At 39.8% G+C, this 25,330-nt stretch overlaps 1 protein-coding gene across 5 annotated transcripts; it reads right to left on the bottom strand.

Annotated features, from left to right (window-relative positions):
• Window positions 1-1,439: 1,439 nt before the first annotated feature.
• On the bottom strand, window positions 1,440-23,940 carry TRAF6 (TNF receptor associated factor 6). Of its 5 annotated transcripts, none has more exons than XM_085009599.1 (7): window positions 23,735-23,940; window positions 18,045-18,365; window positions 13,249-13,399; window positions 11,757-12,504; window positions 10,092-10,423; window positions 6,673-6,750; window positions 1,440-5,074 (listed from the first exon to the last, which is right to left on the bottom strand). In XM_085009599.1, exons 6-7 carry the CDS (start codon window positions 6,748-6,750, stop codon window positions 4,208-4,210), a joined length of 945 nt encoding a protein of 314 aa, XP_084865725.1. In that variant the 5' UTR covers window positions 10,092-10,423; window positions 11,757-12,504; window positions 13,249-13,399; window positions 18,045-18,365; window positions 23,735-23,940; the 3' UTR covers window positions 1,440-4,207. The 5 variants fall into 5 exon arrangements, with proteins under 5 accessions (XP_084865725.1, XP_005652858.1, XP_013845523.1 ...); XM_005652801.3 differs by having other exon boundaries at window positions 10,092-10,163; window positions 12,346-12,504; XM_013990069.3 differs by having other exon boundaries at window positions 10,092-10,163; window positions 12,346-12,504; window positions 23,813-23,940.
• Window positions 23,941-25,330: the final 1,390 nt, after the last annotated feature.

Raw genomic sequence — 25,330 nt, 5'->3', positions numbered from 1 at the left:
TACTTTCTTAAAAACAACAAGGTCCTACTGTATAACACAGGGAACTATATTTGATATCCTACAATAGACCATAATGGAAAAGGATATGAATAAGAATATATGCATATGTATAACTGAATCACCTTGCTGTACAGCAGAAATCAATACAACATTGTAAATCAACTACACTTCAATAAAACTTTTAAAAAGCAATCTCTCTTAAATAAGGCAAATGTAGCAAAATGTTATTTATAAGATTCTAGGTAGTGGATGGTCACCATATAATTCTTTCAACAATTCTGCATGTTTGAAAATTTTCACAGTAAAGTGCTAGGGGGAAAAAGCAAAAAGAAAATGTATTCCTTACCACCTAAAACTTACATGATAATAACCTGCCAAAAAGTGGTGTGCTACAACCAGTATTTTCACTAAATGTGCATTAATAGTATTTGAGTGTGTGCTGTGCGCCAGGCATTGGGCTAAGTCTGGGGTTTCAGTGCGGACAGACCTTGCCCCTGCTGCCCAGAGCTGGGTTCTCTTCAGGGCTAGAGTGGAACAACTCCTTTCTGCAGACTCAAAGATAGCAACTGTGAAGCTAAGTACAGCTTATCACATGCACTTGGCAATTTTTTAAAGAAAGCATTTCAAAGGAAAAACACAAATAACTATTTATTGTCCCTTTTTCGTTTCCTTAAGGCACTGCACTCTTTAGGGTCTATGCAAATAGGCATCACAAAAAAACCCTGATGGTATTTCACTTAAAGCAATGAGAATTTAACAGGCAAAACAGGAAAAGAGCAGCAGTTAACTGAATAAAGGAAAAGTATTTTAAAGCCTTAAGTTAGAAAACTCTAATAATTAAAAATGTTTTCTAATTGCATGCATAATTCATAAACATGCTTAGTTTACCTAAGATATATGGTATAAAAACAGTAATGGAGGAAAATTTTATACCTGCCACAAAAATTAACTGCCAGAGACCATCCAACATTTCTGCTACGGTCCATCATTGGGGGCAAAAAATCACTTTTCATTCTATTTTACCTTTTCCTATTCTATTTTTTCTCCCTCCAATAAAAGTTGAATCATTTTGTCATATACCCAGAAACTGTCATTACTGCAATAAACAAAGGATAATAAAAACTACCAACCTACCAATCAACATCCTGACTTGTTCTCCAATAGCAAAGGGGTATGATCTGCAGCAAGTTCCATCCAACTTTGGGTTGGACACCTCTGGGAAAAGAGGAAACAATTTCCTTTTAATTTAGCAATGTCCTAAGAAAAATGTTAAAAGGTAAACAAAATATAAACCTGCAGCCCCCAAACTTGGGAGCCAACTGGGTGAAACCAGCATGTTTCAGAGTGGGGCAGGAGGCTTGAAGAGTGTAAGGAAGAGACCCACTTTCCAGCTAAGACCTGAGTCTGAGTTGAAGTCAACAGAAGTTCCTATCTGCAAAGACAGTTTGACCATTACTTTTATTCCACCATATTCACAATGAACAACCAATATAAAATAAGTGGCAGGTTTAATACAAATATTGGGGGTAAAAAGACTGCTTGTTCAAATTAAGAGGAGACCCTAAATTGACAATAGATTGAAGTAAGGCACTATGTCAGCAAAAAAATAAGTTAAAACAATTTTTCTACTGTACACTTTTGTAAATATTGTCAACATTTTGCTGGTTAGAATTTCATTTGAAAACAGAATTTTATGGTTCCTGTGCACATAAGAAACATTTAATCCAACTCCTTTATTTTATAGATGGGAAAACTGAAGCTAGGAAAAGTTGAAGTGGAGCAAAAAACTCTTTTGGTTTGGATTAAGGCTCCTGAGTTAGTAGGAAAAAAAAAAAAAAAAACCGTAGCAGGAAATGACTCACCTCAGTACCTAATGTACAGCCATGTCTTTAACAGAAATTTGACCAGGAGGCTTGTAAATATTATTTCCTTCTTTGCTAGGATTGAATATTTTGCGGCAATATTTTTCTCTGAGAAAACGACATGTTTTCTTCAGGCTCTTTTTTTTTTTTTTGGCTGCACCTGTGGCATGTGGAAGTTCCCGGGCCAGGGATCAAACCTGAGCCACACCAGTGACAAGGCCGAATCCTTAGCCACTAGACCACCAGGTAACTCATACAGGCCTTTTATATGCAGTAAGAATAATCGCTGTTTTTTACCTAGAACTCAATAATTGTCTACTTATTGGAAAACAGCCACAGAAACAGCAGCGGTGCCGGCTCCCCCACCCAGAGGGCTGTGCCGAGTGATTGTCAGGAGCTGGCTGGAGAGCTCAGGAGCCACGGAACACAAACTACCAGCAGGCAAACTGTGGACTAGTGATGGGCAGGGGCCACGGTGGTGGCAGTGGGAACAGGATCTCTGTATGACTTTTCTTCACTTTATAACATAAACCCACCAGAGCAGGAGCCTCCGTGTGGGGTGGGAGGGAGGGAAGAGAGAAGAGTAAAGGGACACCTGCTCGGTCTGCCTGAACTGAAACCATTCTCCGCAATCTCTTGGTTTCCTCTTGAAATGAAGGCTGAGCCTGAACACTGGTCAGGGGGCTGATCTGGCCTCTCTGGAGGTGCAGACAGCTTCAAACAGTCTTGTGTAAACGGCATGCTGTGTGGGTCCTCTCAGGAGCCAACACCAGTGTGGGACTCCCTTAATACCTAGACTTCAGCATCATCTTTAAAACCTACAGGCTGTAATGAACATGTAATGGTGCACACACAAAAATCTCTCCCTATTAGGAACATTTAGCTACTTTATCACATTCTACATGATCCTCCTCTGGTAAGAACTGTTGGACCAAAGCCACTCACTCCAGAAAAGTCCTGATATAACCGCTGGGGCTTCCAACCCTGGTTTGGTGGCCTCTCACATACACCGACAATCTCCCAAGCAATAAAAAACTCTGCTTTTGGGAAAGCAACTTTCTTCCATTTAACTGAACTAAGCCAGAAGGTGTTCAAAAGCGCTGAAAATTTCTGGCTCAAATAGCTTCTTTGTCACCATCCATGAGCTGCCGTATCGGTGGACGAGTTGGGTCACTTTTATTTTTCATGTTGGTGATTATGCTTGTGCATCTCCCTGTCCTGTTAGCTTTAAGCAACAGAGAGAACATACCAAGGCTCAGGAATTCACTCTGCCAGGAATAGACAAAAAGGGATTCAGAGCATAACACCCAGCAGCTGGTTTCCACATGGTTGTCAGAGTTCTGAACTCTGGAGAAGATGCTACATTGTAGCCTCAAGGAAATAAGTATCAAAGGTAGAAACACTTACACAAGAATTATGCAACAGACAACACATTCACACTGAATAAGTAAGGTTATGTTTAGGGTTTAAACTAGTCCCTAAATATCCTTAAGAACACCCTGGGGGGAAAAACAGGGTGAATGAGAACTTAAGCTTTCCAAGGATTACAGTTCAAATCCTCTGAAATCAATTGGAAGTCAAATAAAATGAGAACTCAACTCAAGAGAGTAATCATTCTTCCTGCTGGCACCAGCACAAGGCGGTAGTGATTCTCAACTTGAAATACACTGCATCTAATACTATAAAAATACGTGGAATTTTAAGGGATGTCCATTATTATTAAAAGGTCTGAGCTTCACTACTCCGACCCTAGGTTTAATAACACCCCCTGGAGCAAAAGCCCAGGAAAGTACAACAAAGAGGTATCCTATTGGACAAACAGCTGCTGCGGTATGCCACAGGCACTTCGGGTATGACAGTTTTGAAAAAGCACGGGACATGTAGATTCCAAAGAAAAAAATCACTTTGGGGTATTTTTAACAGGAAAGTAGTAAGCGACCTCTCCAATCACATTCACTGAGGGGTACTGCATCTTTCCCACTGCTTTTTTTGTTTGCATATTACTGTAGAGTACAGGGCAAGTAAAGGCACAGTTTTTTCCAGATGAGGGTTGTTTGTTTGCTTTTGTGTTGTAGGGCCGCACCTGCGGCACATGGAAGTTCCCAGGCTAGGGGTTGAATCGGAGCTACGGCTGTTGGCCTACAGCACAGCCACAGCAACTTGGGATCCAAGCCGCATCTGCAACCTACACCACAGCTCACAGCAACACCGGATCCTTAACCCACTGAGAGGCCAGGGATCAAACCTGAGTCCTCATGGTTACTAGTTGGGTTTGCTACCACTGAGCCACAACAGGAACTCCCAGATAAGTTTTTGTTTTTTTTTTTTAAAACAAGGCGGGGATGCTATGTCCCCGAGTCTGTACTTCGTGGCTGAAAACCCTCCCTCCGAAGACTACCCATGTCGAAGCGGGTGGAGACCTCACAGCGTACTAATAGAGTGTCATCCTTGATGAAGGTTCTCTGTCTTAGGGCGTCCAGATGCATAAAAGTCACATAGCCAAAACCTTTGGGGTTCCGTGGGATTGTGGGTCTCTGGAAGGCAAGCAGCTCTGGTTTGGCATCCATTATCTCTTCATGGTTTTGCCTGATAGGCGCTTCAGACTGGTCGAGGATTGTAAGGCGTATCGTTCCCTGGAAGGGCCAAGGGAGGTGGCTGTCATACTCTCCTTGCATGGTGTGGACAAAGAGGGATATGTAGTTGGCACAGCGCTGTGCCGTGGGCAGCTGCAGGTGCAGACGCATGCACAGTTTGTAGCCAGGTTTGCCTGTGTAGAATCCAGGACTGTGAATGACAACAGGTTTCTCCTCCTCTTGAGATTTCAAGTGCATCCCAAAGTTGCCAATCTTCCAGATGTAAATCCCATTGCACTGCTGTGCCTCTATTTCTGCAACTTTGTCCTCAAGGCTTCGAATAGTTCGTTTGAGCTCACTTACGTACATGCTCTGAGTTTCCATTTTCGCAGTTAGCTCCCGGATTTGATGGTCCTGTCTTACAAGGCGACCTTCTAACTGCTGAATGGTTTCCTGGAAATTCTGGTCTGAGCAACAGCCAGAGGAAATCCGAGACAAAGGGGAAGAATCATAGGGAAGCATATCACGCTGAGGTACAGGAGCTACTGCGAGGCTTAAACCCTGAAGAGCCTGGGCCATCATTCTCATGTGCGACTGGGTATTCTCTTGCAGGTGGCGTGCCAAGTGATTCCTCTGCATCTACAAATCAAGCACAGGCCTGAGGTTAGGAAGAGACATATGAGGACTAGGAAAGGGACCTGGCCACGTGAAATAAAAGGTTTTTAACTGATGTCATCACTGCCCTCAATCCCCCACAACCTTCTTTGTCTTCATCAGATTCTCAATCCAGAGGTGGCCTCACCTCTTAATTCCCTGAAAAACCAAGGCTATCTGCTGAATATTCCAGGTGTCACTCAGATAAACCTCTCTCCCACCTGTCAAAGTATCAGGATCTACGCCCATCCTTCTCTTCTCATTCAGAGCTGACTCTCCTCTGGTCTCGGAGCGATGCTTCCTGTAGCTCTAACTGGCACCCACCCCGTTCCAACACCTCAGAGGTTTTGCTTAGCTACCCCCTGTCTCTTTTACTGTTAAACATCCCCCCTAATTCTTTCCCTCAGTATATAACTATTAAACTCTTATAAAAAAAGGCAAACCTCGGAGTTCCCGTTGTGGAAACGAATCTGACTAGGAACCATGAGGTTGCGGGTTCTGGCCTCTCTCAGTGGGTTAAGGATTCAGCATTGCCATGAGCTGTGCTGTAGGTCACAGACGTGGCTCCGATCTGGTGTTGCTGTGGCTCTGGAGTAGGCTGGCAGCTATAGCTCCAATTCGGCCCCTAGCCTGGGAACCTCCATATGCTGCTGGTACGGCCCTAAAAGGACAAAACAAAAACAAACAAACAAACAAAAAAGGCAAACCTCTATACTGATCTTTTATCTCCCTCGAGCTAATACTATTTTCCTCCCTCTTCCTTTTATAACCAAAAGTAGTCCGTCTACACTGACCCCAAACCCTCATTTATTTTTACAAATCTATTGCAAAATGGAATCTTTCCTGTCTTCAGCATCTTCCAAAGTCATCAATATTTTAATTTTGATATGAAAAAATATTCATGACATAATTTTTTATCGTAAGAGTAATTTTTGTATATTATAGAAAATATAGATGATCAGAAAGAAAATGAGTTGCTTTATTTCACCTAACACCATTAACATATTGATACATTTCCTTTAAGTCTTTCTGTATGCTCACGAACAATACAGAATTTTCCCACAGTGTAGTCATACTATATACTATTTGCTCATTTTATTTTTTAAATTATTAAATGCATACTTACTGTAAAAAAAAAATTAGAAATTAAAAAAGCACAGTGGAAAAGCGAAAGTGTTACTGCACTCGCGGCACTCTCCAGAAAGAGAGATTTACACGAACAGTCTCTCTCAGACATTTGACACTGATCACTAGGTCTTGAAACTAATTTTGGAGATTGCAATACCTTCCTTCTCCTTGCTTATTTCACCACCTTCTAAGACTGTTCACTCAGGGTTCCTTTCCTGGTCTACTTCTTTTCCCCATGCACATTTACTCATATGAGCCCAATCACACCCTCCATTATTATCACAAACAACTTCCCCAAACCAATACTCTTGAGTCCCAGTTTCTCTTTGGAGCTTAAGACCACATATACACTGCATGTCAGCCATCTCCCATCACAACTGTATCCTCCGCTACACTATATAGTTCAATTTTCTTGATCTATAGTCAAGAATTAAAAGGAAAAAAAGGAACCTTACCTTTTCATGGCAGCCAAAAGTACTGAATGTGCATGGAACTGGGGCTGTAGGACAGTCCAGGTCATAATGATTGGGCATCTGAAAACCAAAAAGAAAAAAAGGTTGAAAAATGTTTTTCCCTGCATATCTAATCTTGTTGGACAAGATCACACTTGAAATGAAGAATTACATTTCCTCTAAATAAAATTATGTACTGCCTATGGCTATAGTTCTAACAGAAACATGTTAGTTAGTCCACAAAGATTAAAATGATACTTATTTCCAAAAGTCACAGAGCAAGGTAATGTTATCATCTCATACTATGCCCCCGAAATCACTCAAAATTCATTTCAAGGAAATGAATTTATTCCTACTGCCAAGAAACTGGCACCCTCTAGTGGTATTTTAAAGAAAAAGCACCTTCCCATGTCAACCGTGACTGTAAACTCAACTAGCACCCCACACTGTGGTCCAGGCTACTCAACAGGGGCCAGTAAACTGTATACATTAGAGCCACTGATTACATCTAATACTTCCCTCTTGACCACTTGTCATAAATCTTATTATTATTTTTTTTTGTTAACCTGGGCATGCTCTGACTACAATGGGGCAACTCAAAGGATACTTTAAGCACTTAAAAGGGTTAAGAAAGTTTCAGCCTTTGATTCTGGGACTCTGAAAATTATTGTTTAAGGTAAGATCCATTATGAAGAATCATGTTCTTTGAAAGTGGTACTAAATTACCTTTAGGAAATTAGTTTAGCTATAATCATAGATACTTCAAACAGAAACAACATCAGAAGCTATTTAATTCAATCCTTTATTTCTCATAATCTAGAATAATGGTCAGGACAATTTTTTGTAAAGGGTCATAACAGTAAATATTCTCAGCCTTATAAGCGCCATAGTCTCTGTACTAAGTACTCAACTCTACCATTATGGTACAAAACCAGCCATATACAACATACAGACACATGGGCGTGGCTCTGTTCAAATAAAACTTATTTGCAAAAGTAGGCAGCAGCCAGATTTGGATGGTGGGCGGGTTTGCTGATCACTGCTTGAGAATGTCAACTTCCTTGCCAGAGATCAGTGGGCAAGTTAGTGGCACAGTGAGGATCAAAATCTAGGTTTTCTGACTCTTCACCTAGGGTTTTTTCCTACATTAAGTTCTACTTTTGCTGAGTTTTAGATGTGCTACATGGTTTCCTTTAAATACTAAAACAGAGCAAAAAGAAAAACCAGGGAGGTGAGACTTCATAAGCAAAAACAAGTTTAACACCTTCAAATTAAGGCTTTGTTGGAAAAAAAAAAACTAAAGGACTCTGTCAACAGATGAATGGAAAAGTTTAGTCAAGTGACAGGTTTTGCTTGTTCCCATTTAGTAAAGTAATCAATTATGATCTCTGGGTTTGCAGATTTCATGGGTACATAAATATTTAGTGACTAATATTCATATTTTGTGGGTAACTCTCCAAATGTCAGAAGATAACAATCAGATGGAATTTTCCTTTCTCTTATTAACAAAAAAAATGAATAGTTTTCTATTATAACTCCTACTTCTGATTATGTCCCATCAGTGGTCTATAGACAGCTGAGCAGAGGGGCTACAGATTCTGGAAATTTCAAAATCTCCAATATGTCTCAGAGGTCATGGTTGCAAGTAATGTTCTGCTATTGAATAGATCTGCTCTCTTTTATTTCATTCATTTCTCTCTTACTGTCTCAACTGGTTTTTGGATACCTAAAATCCTTATTTCACAGTGTAGAAAAATGTATTTCTTATGAAGTTTTTTTTTTTTTTTTTTTTTTTTTTTTTTTTTTTTGTCTTTTTAGGGCTGCACCCATGGCATAGGGAGGTTTCCAGGCTAGGGGTCTAATTGGAACAGTAGCCTACACCACAGCCACAGCAATGCAGGATCCGAGATGCATCTGCAACGTACACCACAGCTCATGGCAACATCAGATCCTTAGCCCACTGAGTGAGGCCAGAGTTCGAAACTGCGTCCTCATGAATGCTAGTCAGATTCATTTCTGCTGAGCCATGATGGGAACTCCTTATGAAGATTTTTTTTTGTTCTTTAAATGAACATTTTAAATTATTTTTATCTTATAATTACTAGGCTTGCTTTGGAACTTTTATGAATATACATAAACATAGGTATTATGTTAATGACAAGAATTTTAGGCACTTAGAGCTGAGTATTTTGTTCTTTCTGAAAGTATATTATTTGAAAAAATTCATATTTAAAAAAACTGAAATATAGTGGATTTACAATATTGTGTTGGGTTCACGTATAAAATAGTTACTACATGTTTATATTTTCTATATTATACTCCATTATAGGTTACTATAGATATTGAATATAGCTCTCTATGTTATACAATAAATCCTTGTTGCTTATCTATTTTATGTTTAGTAGTTTGTATCTGTTAATCCCACACTCCTAATTTATCCTTTCCCACCTCCCCTTCTCACTTGGTAACCCTAAATTTGTTTCCTATGCCTGTGAGTCTACTTGTTTTGCGTGTAGATTCATTTGCATTATTTCTTAGATTCCACACATAAGTGGTAACCTATGACATCTGTCTTTGACTTAGTTCACTCAGGATATTCTCAAGGTCCATCTATGTTGCTGTAAATGGCAGTATTTCATTCTTTTTTATGGCTGAGTAATAGTCTATTGTTTACATATACCCTATCTTCTTTTTTTTTTTTGTCTTTTGTCTACTTAGGGCCACACTCACGGCATATGGATGTTCCCAGGCTAGAGGTCTAATCAGAGCTACAGCTGCCGACCTACGCCACAGCCACAGCCACGCCAGACCCAAGCTGCATCTGTGACCTACACCACAGCTCATGGCAATGCTGAATTCTTGACCCGCTGAGTGAGGCCAGGGATAGAATCCGAAACCTCATTGTTCCTAGTCGGATTCATTTCTGCTGCACCATGATGGGAACTCCTACCCTATCTTCTTATATCAATCGTCTGTTGATGGGTATCTGGGTTGTTTCTAAGCCTTGGCTATTGTAAATAATGCTGCTGTCAACATTGGGGTACACGTATCTTTTTGAATTAGAGTTTTCATCTTTCAGGATATATTTCCCAGGAGTGGGATTGCTGGATCATATGGTAGTTATACATTTAGTTTTTTAAGAAAACTTCATACTATTTTCCAGAGTGGCTGCATCAATTTACATTTTCATCCACAGTGGTGGAGGTTCCCTCTTCCCCAAAATTTGTAGACTTTCTGATGCTAGCTATTCTGACTGGTGTGATGCGATAACCTCATTGTGGCTTTGCTTTGCATTTAAAATTAACATAATTTTAATTCTTCTTCAATCTATGTTCATTTTACCTTATTTTTTAAATTTTTCAATTAAAAACCCAATTCACTTCTTTATAGAAATATTGATTTATGAAAGGGAATCATTATACCTGTTCTCTGATGAGCACCGTATTGCAGTATTCACAGATGACATTTGCCAAAGGACAGTTCTGGTCATGAATCTAAATTTTATTAGGGAAACATAAGAAAAACGTGAGAAAACCTGAAAAGGTAAAAACAACCAATTTTTTAAAAAGTAATTTTTTCACTATGAATTAAGCACATTGATGTGTGTAACACAAAAACGTGAGAATAATCTATAAAAGTTATTTTCTCTCCCTTTGCCAGTGTAGTAATGAGATTCATCTCACCCTCCAAGTCTTTATTTTTTATTTTATTTTTTTTGCTTTTCAGGGCCACAACCAGTAGCATATGGAGATTCCTAGGCTAGGGGTCCAATCGAAGCTACTACAGTTGCTGGCCACACCACGGCCACAGCAATGCAGGATCCGAGCCATGTCTGCAACCTACACCACAGCTCACAGCAATGCCAGATCCTTAACCAACTGAGCGAGGCAACATCACGGTTCCTAGTTGGATTCGTTTCCGCTGTGCCACGATGGGAACTCCCACCCTCCAAGTCTTTAAAGGAATATGGCAGTACACAAAAAGAGACTCTTTTATTTATTTATTTACGTCTCTTTTTGGAGCTGCACCCGCAGCATATGGAAGTTCCCAGGTTAGGGGTTGAATCGGAGCTGTAGCTGCTAGCCTACACCACAGTCACAGCAACACAAGATCCCAGCCATGTCTGTGACCTACACCACAGCTCATGGCAACACTGGGTCCTTAACCCACTGAGTGAGGCCAGGGAGTGAACCTGTCTCCTCACGGATAATAGCTGGGTTTGTTACTGCTGAGCCATGACGGGAACTCCAAAAGAGACTCTCTTAAATCGTTTTTTAACATAAGGCAGAGCATCTGTGACTATTTGGGGCATCATTTACCAATACTGTAATTCTCCCAAGACATCCTATCACAAATTTCCAGCAGGAGCATGATGATTTAATTAAAACTCTCATCAGGAGGGTTAAAGAACAGAAGCATGATTACAGCAGGAGGTCTTGGTACCCAGGTTCTCAAGGCCCCAGAAAGGTGAGCCTTTTCTAGAATATAATCAATTTAAGAAATGATAAACCTTTCTGGTTAGATCCATTTAATTTACTGAAGTTTAGGAAGACACCAATTTACTCTAATTATGCCTCAGACTTCTCTTCATATTTTAGTACGTTAGCTGACTTTTTTAAAAAAAATACTTCATCAACCTTAATGAATATAATATGCTTTATCTCATAAGAAAGTAGGGGAAATTACAAAAATGAATTTATAAGAAAGTTTAAGTAAGTATCTTAATAATTATAAAAGAAGACGGATTGTGTGTATGGTATTGATGGGATCTATGATCTCACTGCTTTGTCACTGACAATATTAATATAAAATTACTTACTCTCTCTACATCTCAGTTTCTAAATGGAAAAAATATTCTGGAGTTCCCGTTGTGGCGCAGTGGTTAACGAATCCGACTAGGAACCATGAGGTTGCGGGTTCGGTCCCTGCCCTTGCTCAGTGGGTTAAGGATCCGGCGTTGCCGTGAGCTGTGGTGTAGGTTGCAGACGCGGCTTGGATCCTGCGTTGCTGTGGCTCTGGCGTAGGCCAGAGTCTACAGCTCCGATTCGACCCCTAGCCTGGGAACCTCCATATGACGTGGGAGCAGCCCAAGAAATAGCAAAAAGACAAAAAAAAAAAAAAAAAGAAATATTCTATCATGATGCTGTCAAGTGCCATGAAGTTTCTTTTAAAAAATAAAACATTTTAATTTAAAGTATAACACATGTACAAAAAAGTGAATTCCTTATGTGTATAGCTCAATGAATTATCACCAAAGGAACACATTTTGTGGGATTTAATTTAATCTCCACAAAAGTTTTAACAATTCATTCTCTATGTTAAAGAGAAAACTATAAGTCTTGTACAGCAATTATTTTACTTGTCTTTCTCTATTCTGAGATTGGTCATTAAAATATCACATAGGAAAGTAGATGAGCATACCTTTTCTAGAAGGTTTTGTTACTTGTAAATCTACTATAGTGGGAAGTAGTATAAATAATACTATCTAAGAAAGAGATGCAAATGTAAACCCTACCCTCAATGACTAAAATGGATTATTGAACTTATTTTCTTAAAAATCAATCCTCTCACAACTGGTAATACAGACTCAGAACAAGATAAACATACTGCTAACCCTCTCTGATATACATTAAAAAAAAAAAATAGTGCAATCAACAAATCCAAGTTAGTACATGCCTCTTTATCTTCAAATGCCATAGATACAGCACAGTTTACACAAGAAACCTGTCTCCTCGGACACTCCTTGAGAATGTGAATATTAAGTTGGCATTTTTGGAAGGGACGTTGGCACTGGGGACAATTCATAAGAGCAAATTCACAATGTGCTTGATGATCCTATGGTGAAAAAAATAATCAATTAATATTTGTCAATCCTTAAGAAATCTCCTAAATATAATCTCTTCTAAAAATACACTGTTCTTTTCTATACAATTAGCTACTGAACCTACACACCACAAAACTACAATATGAAGGCCTCAATGGATTTTTTAAAATAATGGTTGTGAATTGAAAATTTATACAGATGATGTGACTTCTCAAGTTCATGTATCCAATTAGGGAAAAGAGATGGAAAGAAGTCAGATTTTCCAATTACCAATTTAGCACTATGTCAAAAAGGCCACTCCTTCAAAGGAGCTAGGTAAAGGGGGCAAGTTACAAATATATTTAAATGTTTAATTTCAAATGGAGTATGATGAGGGTGCTAAGATGATGGCTATATGGGACTCATGCTTATTTCAAAATGAGAAAAATGATATTATGGGATTAAAAATGTGACACTTGTATTTAAAATACTCTTCAGCTTTACTGCAGATAATGGTCACCCCCAAAACTTGAAGAATACTAATTTCTTTTTTATTATCATGGGGCAAAGCCAGAGTAAATGGAGTAAGAAATTCCTGGTTCCTACTTATATTGTTGTTAATTATATAAACAATAAAAGGGTTGGTATGAATTCAGCAAGAATTTACTAACCAGTCACTATACGCTAGGCACTGGCAATACCCAGACACAGCAAAGAACCTATTCTCTAGAAACTTCCTTGCATCTATGCTAATGGTTAGAGAATAACTTCAATACCTCAAGATGCCTCAGTTCCATCTTGTGCAAACAACCTACATTTGGACACTTCACCGTCAGAGAAAGAATCTCTCGTTTTGCAAAATTGTCAGGGAATAGTTGATTTTCTAGCAGTATTTCATTGTCAACTGGACATTTGTGACCTGCATCCCTAAAAAGAAATAGATTTAAACAAACATTCACATTAGAAAATATAAACAACTTTAATTTACCACATATAAATTCTCCACTTATTATTTCCTATAGAAAATAAATTAATTATATTGTAAATATCAAGAAAACAGCTTCTTTTATAAAATGGATACCACTAGCACCATATTGATTACCTTCCAAAAACTGAGGGATTTTAGATTGTGGGATAGATTCCAACCAAAAAAAGAGAAAAATCAATTAAATAAAATTGTATTTTGATGGGCATAAACGGAAGTGAAAGTTAAAGGTGGGAATTCTGGCAGTCTAGCAGGCCCCTGTTCTGTCAGCACAGAACATTCTACTGAGATGTAACTAAATATAAGCTGCTCACAATATACTAAGAACATGTCTATAGTTATTAGTCATAAGTAAAAATAAACCAATTAGCAGAAGCCCTGCTAGGCTACATTTTGAGGTTTACTCTGAACAGTCATCTACACTGGCTCATGGGCAACAAAAGGCCTCCTTTTCTCTTGGGTATGACACAGCCAAGGTTAAATGATCTCTAAGTCTTGCTTCCCAATGGTTTATTCCATCTTATGATGGGAAAAACTATCCCCAGGAAACTCAGGTGTCTGTCATTCCCTTGTAACTTTTTGGAATGCTTCAATCTTCACTCACAAAATGTGGCAGGTCAGGTAGGCCACCAAGCATCAATCACTCAAACACTGGCTGTGCACCTCCTGTGTGTAAAGCAACAGTGGCAGTTCTTGTGGCAGGTAAAGGTGCTGAAAAATGGGGCCTGCTGTTAAATACTTTAGAAGTCAAAGAGATGAGTGATGGGGTCAACCTTTACGGGGCCTCTCTCAGACTGCGTGATGTTATTATTACACTGTCAAATATTTTTGAGAAGCAGAGACATAAACAAATTTATTAAAATACATCCCCTAAACCTAAGTGATGGATGTTTAAAAGAAAATAAGAAGAACCTTACAAAGTAAACTGGTAACCATTATGCACAGCATTAGCAATCACTCCAAAAGAAAACGGAATTGGATTGAGATGCCTTTTGATTCTCTGAATGACTACAACTGATGAGAAATTTCCGAGCCGTTCCTTTGAGAACATTAAAGTTGAAGTAAGTGGTCATTTCTAGCTTAGAGGGAGATAGGAAAAAAAAGCCTCAGACTTCCTTTTGTGGGTTTTACTTCCTTTCAGACCACTGTTCCACTACTTTCATAAGTATCTTGCTATTAAAAACTGCGAAAGATTAGCCACCTCCCTGGGCATGAAATACTACACACCTCCACCTACAGGAAAATCAACAATCCATAATACCGTCCTATTTCTACCTAAATATAAATAAAAATCATTGTAAACAGGGAAAAAAAGTGAGCCTTCAACACTGCTCTTATGTATACTCTAAACTGGGGGTCTCAACTGGGACCACCTTAGCCCCCAGGGGACATCTGGCAATGTCTGGAGAAACTCTGAGCCTCATGACTAGAGAATTGGTGAGCAGAGGCCAGGGATGCTGTTACTGATCCTACAACATACATGACATTCTCCCACAACAAAGAAATAGTATGGAGGTTGAGAAAACCAATCCTAAACAGATACTGGCAATGCACCACTGGGTAAGATGTTTTTCCCCAAAAAAAAGACACGTGCTCCCTTGCAATTTAAATTAAGCCGACTCCCAAGTATGGATGTAGTTAACACAAATTCAAATTTTATAGGAAAGTTTCTCTAGACTGAAAAAAAAAAAAAAAGACTCAAAGTTAGAAATGAGAGGAGATATTACAACTGATACCACAGATACAAAGGATGACAAGAGACTACTACGGCAATTATATATCAACAGATTTGACAACCTGGAAGAAACATTAATTCCCAGAAACATACAACCTACCAAGACTAAATCATAAAGAGACAGAAAATCTGAACAGACTACATTACCGTAAGGAGACTCAATCAGTAATCAAAAACCTCCCAATAAACAAAAATATCCTGGTTATTTGATGGCTTCACTGGTTAATTATATCAAACATTTAAAGAAGAATTAATACCAATCCTCAAACTCTTTCAAAAAATACAAGAGGAAGGAACATTTCCAAACTCATTTTGAGGCCAACAATACCCTAATATCAAGCCCCAGACAAGGATACCACAAGAAAAAATACGTTAATTTAAAAGTTAAAAGAGAAAAACTTAAGAGTGAATAGCTAGCTAACCCACTAAAGATGATTTTACCAATATAACTAGATACTAAATCATTAAAGACTATAAAATTCCACTTCTTTTTTTTTGTTCTGTACAGAGCTTCTTAGTCACCGAAAAATATTCCCATCTACTTCTGAATTATGGTAAATTGTATCTATTTCTTAGGAGATCAATTTGAATAATCTGTAGAAACGCCCCATATACTTTTTTTTTTAATTGGAGTATAGTTGATTTACAATGTTGTGTCAGGTTCAGGTGTATAGCAAAGTGATGTGGTTACATTATATATATACATATATATATATTTTTTTCAGATTCTTTTCCCTTGTAAGCTATTATAAAATATTCAGTATAGTTCCCTCTGCTATGCAGTAGGTCCCTATTGGTTATTCATATGTTAATTTTTCTTTCCTCCCACCTTCCCCTTTGGAAACCATAAATTTGTTTTCTATGTAGTTCTATTTCTGTTCATTTGCATCCTCTTTTTTTTAAAATTCCACATATAAGTGATATCATAATAATTGTCTTTCTCTGTTTGACTTACTTTGCTTAGTATGATAATCTCTAGGTCTGTCCATGTTGCTGCAAATGGCATTATTTCATTCCTTTTTATGGCTGAGTAATATTCCACTGTATATATATGTATCACATCTTTTTATCCATTCATCTGCCGAATCTGAATCATTTGTGGAAATCCCATATACTTTCATTCAGTTAAAGCAATCATGATTAACTGAGCACCTACTATGCATCAGGTGCTGATCTCACCACTTAGGAAAATATCAAGAAATGAAAGAGATCTCAATTCCTGCTCTCAAGGAACTTATCTTCCAGGTGGACAAGGAAACAATAAACACACAAGTTATCTGTATTTTTAAAGATGAAAAATGCTAAATTAGAAAAGTAGGCAAGGGAGGTTGGGAGTGTGGGGAGAGCTGGGGAAGGCACGCTATGGTATACATAAGGTAGCCAGGGTACCTATGAAAAGATGAGATCTGAACCACACTGGAGGGAGTAGAGTAAAGGGCCTGACTAAGCAGTAACCTGAAGTAAGACTGTTCCATGCAGAGAGAACAGCTAAAGCCAACTCCCCAAGGCAAGAGCATGCTTAACATGCTTCAAGAACATCAAACCGTGAACTGGCAGAAGGGAGGAAGGCCTAATGGAAGATCAAAATATCTATGGACCTATCACATAGGGCCTTACAAGGACTTTGGCTTTTACTCCCAGATGACCTGCTGCAATGTTCTGAGCAGAGATGATATCATCTTACTCATTTTACCAAGTTCATTCTGGCTGCTCTATAGAGAAAGCCTGGAAGAAGGCAAAAGAAGAAGTAGGGAGGCCTGTGAGAAAGCTGATGGTAGAGTTCCCACTGTGGCTCAGCGGAAATGAATCTGACTAGTATCCATGAGGATGTGGGTTTGATCCCTGGTCGCACTCAGTGGGTCGGAGATCCGGTGCTGAGCTGTGGTGTAGGTCACAGATGCAGCTCGGATCCAGAGTTGCTTCGGCTGTGGTGTAGACCAGAAGCTGCAGCTCCAATTTGACGTCTAGCCTAGGAACTTCCATATGCTGAGGGTGCTGCCCTAAAAAGAAAAAAGAAAAAAAAAAAAACAACAACAAAAAAAACTGACGGTGATTCAAAGCAGGGTGGTAGCAATGGAGGCAGTGAGAAGGGATTGAATTTTGAATACATTATGAAGACAGAGCCATCAATCAATACCTTCTTTTTTTTTTTTTTTGTCTTTTTTGCTATTTCTTGGACCACTCCCGTGGCATATGGAGGTTCCCAGGCTAGGGGTCAAATCAGAGCTGTAGCCGCTAGCCTACGCCAGAGCCACAGCAATGTGGGATCCGAGCCACGTCTGCAGCCTACACCACAGCTCACAGCAATGCCGGATCGTTAACCCACTGAGCAAGGGCAGGGACCGAACCCACAACCTCATGGTTCCTAGTCAGATTCATTAACCACTGTGCCATAATGGGAACTCCAACCAATACCTTCTCAAAAGATACTGGTAATTTTATAGTTGTCCATAGACATCAGGCAGCAGACAAAAATTAATGTGGCTAAAAAGAGAATAATGATTTCTTACAGAGTCAGCATTCTGCTATGGCTGAGATTATTATATTCTAGTAGCATTATCATTTAAGGTACATTATTTCATATTATTTTCTTCAAGCTTAGAAACACACCCTAGTCTGTAATACAAAGGCTTAAAGTGGAAGTAGCTCCTTATTGTTTATTATCTGAGGGTCAGAGGAGATAGTAATGACCTTTCACACTACAGTATAAATTGGAATAAGATCATAAATTTCTCAGTGTTCTGCCTAGTGTTCTTTTTCCGAAGTAGGTTTTTATGGATAAGACTACATGACAGATGATGTTCTCTGAATTTGGCTGTTACAGGACATGGTTCCTTCTAATGCTCACATACCTTATTGACTTGATGATGCAGGCTTTGCAGAACCTATGACCACAGGGGGTCTGCACTGCTTCCCGTAACGCCATCAAGCAGATGGGGCACTCATATTTGCTTTCCAGGGGTGGGTCAAACTCCACATCATATCCCTGGATCTCTTCCATAAAAGAGCTGGAGAGATTCCCTGTGCTGGCAGTTCCACTCACACCGTCATCTTTCGCTGCAGCACCACAGGAGCTGGCAGCCATGGCAGCACAGCAGTCGCTCTCAGACTGGCTGGATCCACAGCTGTTTTCACAATGTAGCAGACTCATAGTAACGTGATTGTCAATTGTTCTAAAGAAACAGCAAGAAAGTAAATGTCTTTACATACATACACCCATACTATAGTTAGCTATGCAGGCCACCTTTTCACCGATAATACATTAGCTGTGTTCATATTATTTACAGAAAACTTTCAAAGTTTTTTGATCTTTGCTGCATGACTAACTATTTTATAAATTAAGGAGTTTATGATCTAGGAGAAAGATGGAATATAAGGTTAAAAGAAGAACAGTACTTCAGTTGTAATACTTAGCTATAGCATAATTATCTCTTTAAATGCCTGTTTCCTATGACTGGAGTTTCAAGAATAACCCTCAGTCTCAGCATGAGACCTCTCATATAACAGGTGTTCATTAAGTACCTGCTGAAGAACTTGACTACTCTGCTAAGGTTCCTTCAAGTATCCTAAACTGAAGAGAATAGTGTGACCAGCAGGCAGTGTAAGGAAGAGCGATGTACAAGGGATCAGATGATCATGAGAAACTATTAGATAGTTGATTGTGAGCAACTTAACCATTTGGATCTCAGCTTCTTCTCCTAGACCTAAAATTCTATTGTGTACAGCTGACCCTTGAATAACGAAGGTGGTGGGGCACTGACCCCATGCATTGGAAAGTCTGAGTTGGCTCTCTGTTCCCAAGGATCCACATCTGTGGACTCAACAACCACAGATCTCATAGTACATCAGTATTTACTGAAAAAAATCTGCGTGTAAGTTTGACCTGTGCAGTTCAAATCTGTGTGGTTCAAGGTGTCAACTGCACCTCCAAATGTTCAGGGTGGCAATTTCTATTATGAAGAACGGAATTGAAAAAGTATATTTGTATGTCCTTGTGCCTCCAGTCAAGTGACTATGTTTCATTATTAATGATTGGAAAAAATAAGTGAGGTTTTGTTTGCCTATGGAAAGCTATTGCTTTCACAGGTAGGTGGGATGATTTCAAATTCTAAACCATTAGGAAATGTACAAGTGAGAAGCTAAGGTCTAAAAACAATTCACAAGAGTTCCCGTCGTGGTGCAGCAGAAACAAATCTGACTAGGAACCATGAGGTTGTGGGTTTGATCCCTGGCCTCACTCAGCGAGCAGGTCAAGGATCCGGCGTTGCTGTGAGTTTTGGTGTAGGTCACACACGTGGCTCAGATCCTGCGTTGCTGTGGCTGTGGTGTAGGCCGGCAGCTGTAGCTCTGGTTGGACCCCTAGCCTGGGAACCTCCATATGCCGAGAGTGTGGCTCTAAAAAAAAAAGCAAAATAAAATAAAATAAAAGCAATTCACAGCCTATGTAACAAGGTCTCTGCTGTAGATAATAACACCTAAGGAAAATTACCAGTATGTGTAAGATACACAGTTGAAAAGAAAAAAAAAAATTAGAAATACAGTTGACTGCTGAACAAACATGGGGGCACTATCCCCCTCCATGTAGTCAAAAATACACATACAACTTTACAGTCTGCCCTGAGTCTGTGGCTCTATATGTGTGGACTCAACCAACCTCCGATGACGCAGTGCTGCAATATTTTTTGAAAAAGTCCATGTATAAGTGGACTCATGCAATTCAAACCCGTGTTGTTTGGTCGTCAACGACAGATCTAGAAACAGAATATGGGCCTCCAGCCAATATGATAGATGATGTATCCCCCTGCCTGCCTCATTTTTACATAGAAAATCCCTGCCGCCATCATGCCAAACAGTGGGTTAAGACAGTAATCCTCTTTTTACCACTACAGACACCTTTTTCTTCTTCTCAAAAAGATTTTGAGTACCATCTGATGAGCCCCTACAAAAGATGAGGCTCTGTTTTGGCTGGAGAGGCAGTACCATGAAGTGGTGAGGAGCTTAGGTGCTGGAATCAAATGATCTGGGTTTAACTTTTCTCCATCATTTGGTATACGATCTGGGCAAATTACATAACCTTTCTGTGCTTCAGTCTCCTCATCTGTAAAGGGGGATAACAAAAGAATCTACCTCAGAATTACTGAGAGGATTAACTGTGTTAATATGTGCAAAGCACTTAAAGCTGTGCCTGGAAGTAAAAATGAGTTGTTATTATGTATTGCTCTATAGCGTTGTGTTATTAGGTTGGGCTGACAGAATTCCAAAGTATCAGTAAAGACTGGTGTTTTGTTTTACTTTTTCAGTTCCAACACAATGTTTTTGAAAAGTTAAAAAAAAACTGTTTGCAAAGCACTGTTACAGCTAATGCAGATTCCTAGGGAAGACTCAGTACAAGCTGATAAGGAAGGGATGGCAAGATAACAGCAAACAGAACTAGTCACTTCACCTGTCCTCCAGGATGGGGTACAAGACCCCTGTCATACCCTCCAAATCTGAGGACAGATGACACTGTGCTATACAAGGACTTAGATCCTTTGTTATTTTTCTTGCCATATATATTTTTGTGTTCAATTACTAGCTCAGATAAATTCCTCAGAAGTTGATTAGGTCAAAAAGTATGTAATGGTTTTGAAATTCAAAAAGTATTTTAATGGTTTCTGATAGATGATGCTGGTAATTAAATATGATATGTTTTGATATTCAGTATCACAGGCTTTCTAACTCCCACTCCCAGAAGCAGAGTAAGTACGAGAGAACACAATTTATATACCTTTGACAATTCCAGGTATATTTATCTTTTGAAACTTTAACCATTTTATTTTTTAAAGTAAAATCACTTTTGAGAAATTAACATCTGTTTGGTTATACAGCATATATCAAAGTGCTAGCCAGGAGACAAAAGCAAAAGAAACTGAGCTAAGTTTACCTTTAATGCTCAAATGCATAGTTAAAATTCAGTTTATTGGATAGTCTATATCCTGCCATCTTGCAGTCCAGTTCGAAAGACTTGAAGGTCTTTAAAGAGAACTTTACAGCAAATGTTACTAAGAAAACCTGTCCAATCGGTTACAATTCCTTAAAAGGAATTCCACTGCAGGAATACAGTGTTAAAACATGAAAGTGAACACTCTTAAAAATCTAGATCCATTACTTTTCATGCTTTAAGAAGTAATACAAAAGCTTTATATCTTCCAAATAACATTTTTTAGGTAGTCACTCTCTTTGTCCCATGGAACTAACTATATAGCAAAGGGAAAATTAAGCCTTTTAAAGCAGTATTTTAAGTACCATTCAGTATTTTTAGGTTTACTCCTTCTTTTTGGCAAGTTAAAACATTTTCCCCCTTTACTCTTAAGGGTTGTGATGACTTAACGTGAAAATCACTTTCCTAGTTTAACTACAATGAATGACTATGTTTTAATTAACATCAAGAAGTAACTGAGAAGTGCTTAGAGTCAGCTATAGAAGTGACTAGAAGATGGTCTGGTAACCATACAGAAAATATTATGCTCATTAGGATTTTTTTTTTAACCTCATATGCTCACATGGTGCCTTAGGCAACCATTTCATGAGATGCTACAGAGGCAGGCTTGGCTTTACATAAGTGAAAATAAATAAAGAGTTAACAGACAGACTTACTTGCAAATGAAGATTTCTTATGGCCTCTTTTCTACTCTGTCAGAATTTAAGTGGCTTTCTACATGAATTAATAGAAGGGATGGAACAAAGTTCAAACGGTTCCTTATCTTGCAGGCTAAGAGCTTCATGACTGTAATTCCCTTTTCACAATTGTGAGTCTAGTTCAGTAGGCACTGCCTTAATTAGATATTGTGGATGTAACCACTGCCAAATTATTCTGACTGCAAAATGAACACTGAAAATAGCTGTTTAATAAATCATGGTTTAAATCCACCCATGAATATCTGAGTATATATTATAATCCAAGGAGCATACTGTTAAATATCTTGGGGGAGGGGGAGTAGGGTAATGCACAAAAATGTGTTCCTCTAAGATCAGTAGATGCTAATGAGAGTAGCATTCCAAGCTAAAGAAATCAGTAAGTTGGGAGTTCTCCCATGGACTAGCAGCTAATGATCCAATCTGGGGTTGTTACTGCTGTGGCCAAGAGTGAGATCCCTAGCTTGGGAATTTCTGCATGCCATAAACACAGAAAAAAAAAATCAATAAGTTATTCTCTGAATGGATCAATTTTAAGGAAATTCATTCTTGCTAAACATGTAACTCATATATAAAATAAGAGTGTAATACAAAACACTAAGAAATCACCTTTAATTTGCTGCTAGCTTAGAAACAAGAACTACTTAGCGACTCTTTAAAACCTATTTTAAAATTACAAAGACCTGCAAAAGTGCTGCAGTGGCCAAGAGGTGCTGCGAAACAGTCAACACCATGTCTCCTCCAGGAGACAAACATTTGAACAACTTCTTTCAAAATCGAAGTGGCCAAAAATTTATCAGCATACACATACCCAAATTTGTCAGAGAAAAGACCTCGGGTTACAATTCTGAAATAGTGTGATGTATGTAAGGCATGCAAGCTGAAAACTCTGATCATCACATGGGCCACAAGCGCCTGAGACACATTCCTTCCTTGGGTCACAAGAGGCCACAGCGTCCTCACCCCACCCCTAACCTCAAAATCTGGAAAAGCCCCTTCTGCCTTCCCTAATAATCACAGGTAAAGGGATTAAAATCCCAGTGGCCAGGTTCATGAGGCCAACACTCAGAATTTCTTGTCAAGTTTTTCTTGTTTCTATGCCTGTGTAGCAAGACATTTAGGAATTTACTCTCCCGAGAAACAAGAGAAAACACGCAAATTCTATACATTCAGGCTGCTAAAACTTGTAGGTGCTTTCTGTTCACATTCAATACAGTCCTAACTCTCAGCTGGAGTTCCCCTGAAGCCAAATACTAGGAAGCTGTATCAAACCAAAGTCTGGAACAATCGCTAGAACTACCGAGTGCAGGGGAGGGGGAGGAAACCCTCGTGTCAGCTGAACCTTAAAAGAAAAAAAAATTGCTGCCTGGGACGTCTATCCAGTTCAACAGGGAACCCCAAAAATAGCTTTCCCATGACAATGACAGACCGAGTAGGTGGGAACTTAAAAGGGATTTTTTTTTTTTTTTTTTTTTTTTTAAGCTGGTAACATCCAAGCGACGGGAAAATCCAGGAGGCGATTTCCTTTTCTGGGAAGGGGGCTGTGCGGGGTTGGGGGAGGTAGGGCCGAGAAAACTGACGTGAGATTCCAGCTTGCGGGATGGAAAGCGCGGGGGGGGGGGCACAGACCTGGGGGAGAGGAGGAGAGGGGACAGGGGTTGGCGTCCCCAACCTGTGGGAAACTGGGGAAAAGGGGGCTGCGTCTCCAACCCGTGGAAGCGAGGAGACGCGGGCGGCGCCCCCAAACTGTGGAAAGCGAAGGGATAGGGCTGCGCCCCCAACCCGTGAGAAACCAGAAGGGAGGAGATGTCCCTAGCCCGTGCGAAGGGAGGCCGCTACCGCCGGGAGACGTCCGAGGGGGACTCACCCCTCCGGTCTGCTGGGCCGCCGACTCCACCCGGCCGCACGGCCCCGCTCAGCCAAGGTGCCAGGAGAGGACGGTCACCTTGCTCCGAGCCAAGCCGGCAGGGATGCCAATCTCTTGAGCGTAAAGCCGCCGCCGCCGCCGCCGCCGCTGCTGAGTTCCCTCGTCCGCCCGGAGACCGAGCCCCAGCAGTGGACGTTCCCACTTCCGCCTTTTCTGCTTGCCCCAGGGAGCGAGGGGCGGGGAGCTGGCCGGGGAGGAGACAGAGCGGCCGAGTGGGACCTGCGCGCCCCCTGGCGGCAGTCCTCCACGGGCGCATGCTGCAGCGCAGGCGCAGGCGCAGCGCAATCTACAGCTTTCGGCTTCCGTCCAGCTGGGGTGAGACACCCACCTGGGAAGAATTTACACAGCAGTCCTGAGCTGCTCTGTGTGTGCGCGTGTGCGTGTGCGTGTGTGCTTGTGTGTGTACTGAAATAAAACTATGGCGATGAGATCTCTCCTGGAGTGACAATGATCTGGTGAGCAGCAGCAACAGCAGTGATCCCAGCCTAGGTTTTTATAGCTTCCTTATCCAAGCAGGAAAAAAAACCCGTCTCAGTGAGATCAGTTGATCTTGGGAATTCTTAAATCCTTCCCCAACTCCACCCTCCTTGCCAAGGAAGTTCCCCTGATAGGTAGAACCCTCTTTTATCACCTGGTCCTTCCCCTTCAACCAGTCTAAGGAAGTTAAACATTTCTTTGAAACTGCTGCTAACCGCATCATCCCCTTTTCCGTCAATGTCACAAGAAAGCTATTTTGAATTCCCTGTTTAGCTGAATGGCAAACCTTTAAGGAATGTAACAGGTGCTTGGCTGGAGATACAAAAAAGATTTTGACCCACATCTGCAAATCTGACTCATCTTTCACGTCTTAAGTGAGGCATTACAGGGTGGTGGTTTTTATGTTACATATCCTGAAACTAGAGTGCTTCGTTCCAATCTAGTTTTTTCCTTTATAAATCATGTGACTTTAAATTTACTTAATCTTTCTTCAATTTATTTTACTGCATATTAAAATAAAAATAATAATAGTATCTACCTCATTGGTAGAGTTGTTAGAAATTCTACCAATAGAAATAGAAATAAATTATTTAAAACTATGCAGGACATAATACGTGCTCAGTAAATGTTAACAAGACTGTATTTCCTGCTTTCTTGCTGCTGATATTCATTAAAAATATTTATTTTTGTTTTGTCTTGTTTTTTTGTTTTTTTATTATTATTAAAATATAGTTGATTTACAATGTTTCATCAAGTTCTGTTGTACAATAAAGTGACCCAATCACACACATTTCCTGTGCTGCACAGTAGGATCCCACTGCCCATCCATTCCGAATATAATAGTTTGCATCCAAAAAACCCCCAAAACACCCATCCACCCCTCCCACCCCCCACAACCTCAAGTCTGCTCTCCTTGGCCATGATCTGTTTCTGTTTTTGTTATTTTTAGATAGGACTATCTGTTTCGCATTTTAGATTCTACAAATAAATGATATCATAGGGTATTTGTCTTTTTCTTTCAGGCTTGCTTCACTTAGTATGAGAGTCTCCAGATCCATG

This window comes from Sus scrofa, chromosome 2 (assembly GCF_054392235.1).
Source record: "Sus scrofa isolate SSC_HxYL_T2T_F1_AM1 chromosome 2, Sscrofa_HxYL_maternal_Yorkshire_Landrace_v2.0, whole genome shotgun sequence".
Classification (NCBI taxonomy): domain Eukaryota; kingdom Metazoa; phylum Chordata; class Mammalia; order Artiodactyla; family Suidae; genus Sus; species Sus scrofa.
Note: the sequence above shows the minus strand (reverse complement) of the source record. Positions and strands in the feature narration are given on the sequence as shown.

Coding starts and splice junctions, on each gene's coding strand:
- TRAF6 (XM_005652801.3), bottom strand. CDS start 18,343: ATGAGTCTGCTACATTGTGAAAACAGCTGTGGATCCAGCCAGTCTGAG. Junction 12,505..13,248: donor TGGAACTGAGGCATCTTGAG/GTATTGAAGTTA, acceptor TTTTCACCATAG/GATCATCAAGCACATTGTGA. Junction 6,751..10,091: donor CGGTGCTCATCAGAGAACAG/GTATAATGATTC, acceptor TTTGGTTTTCAG/ATGCCCAATCATTATGACCT.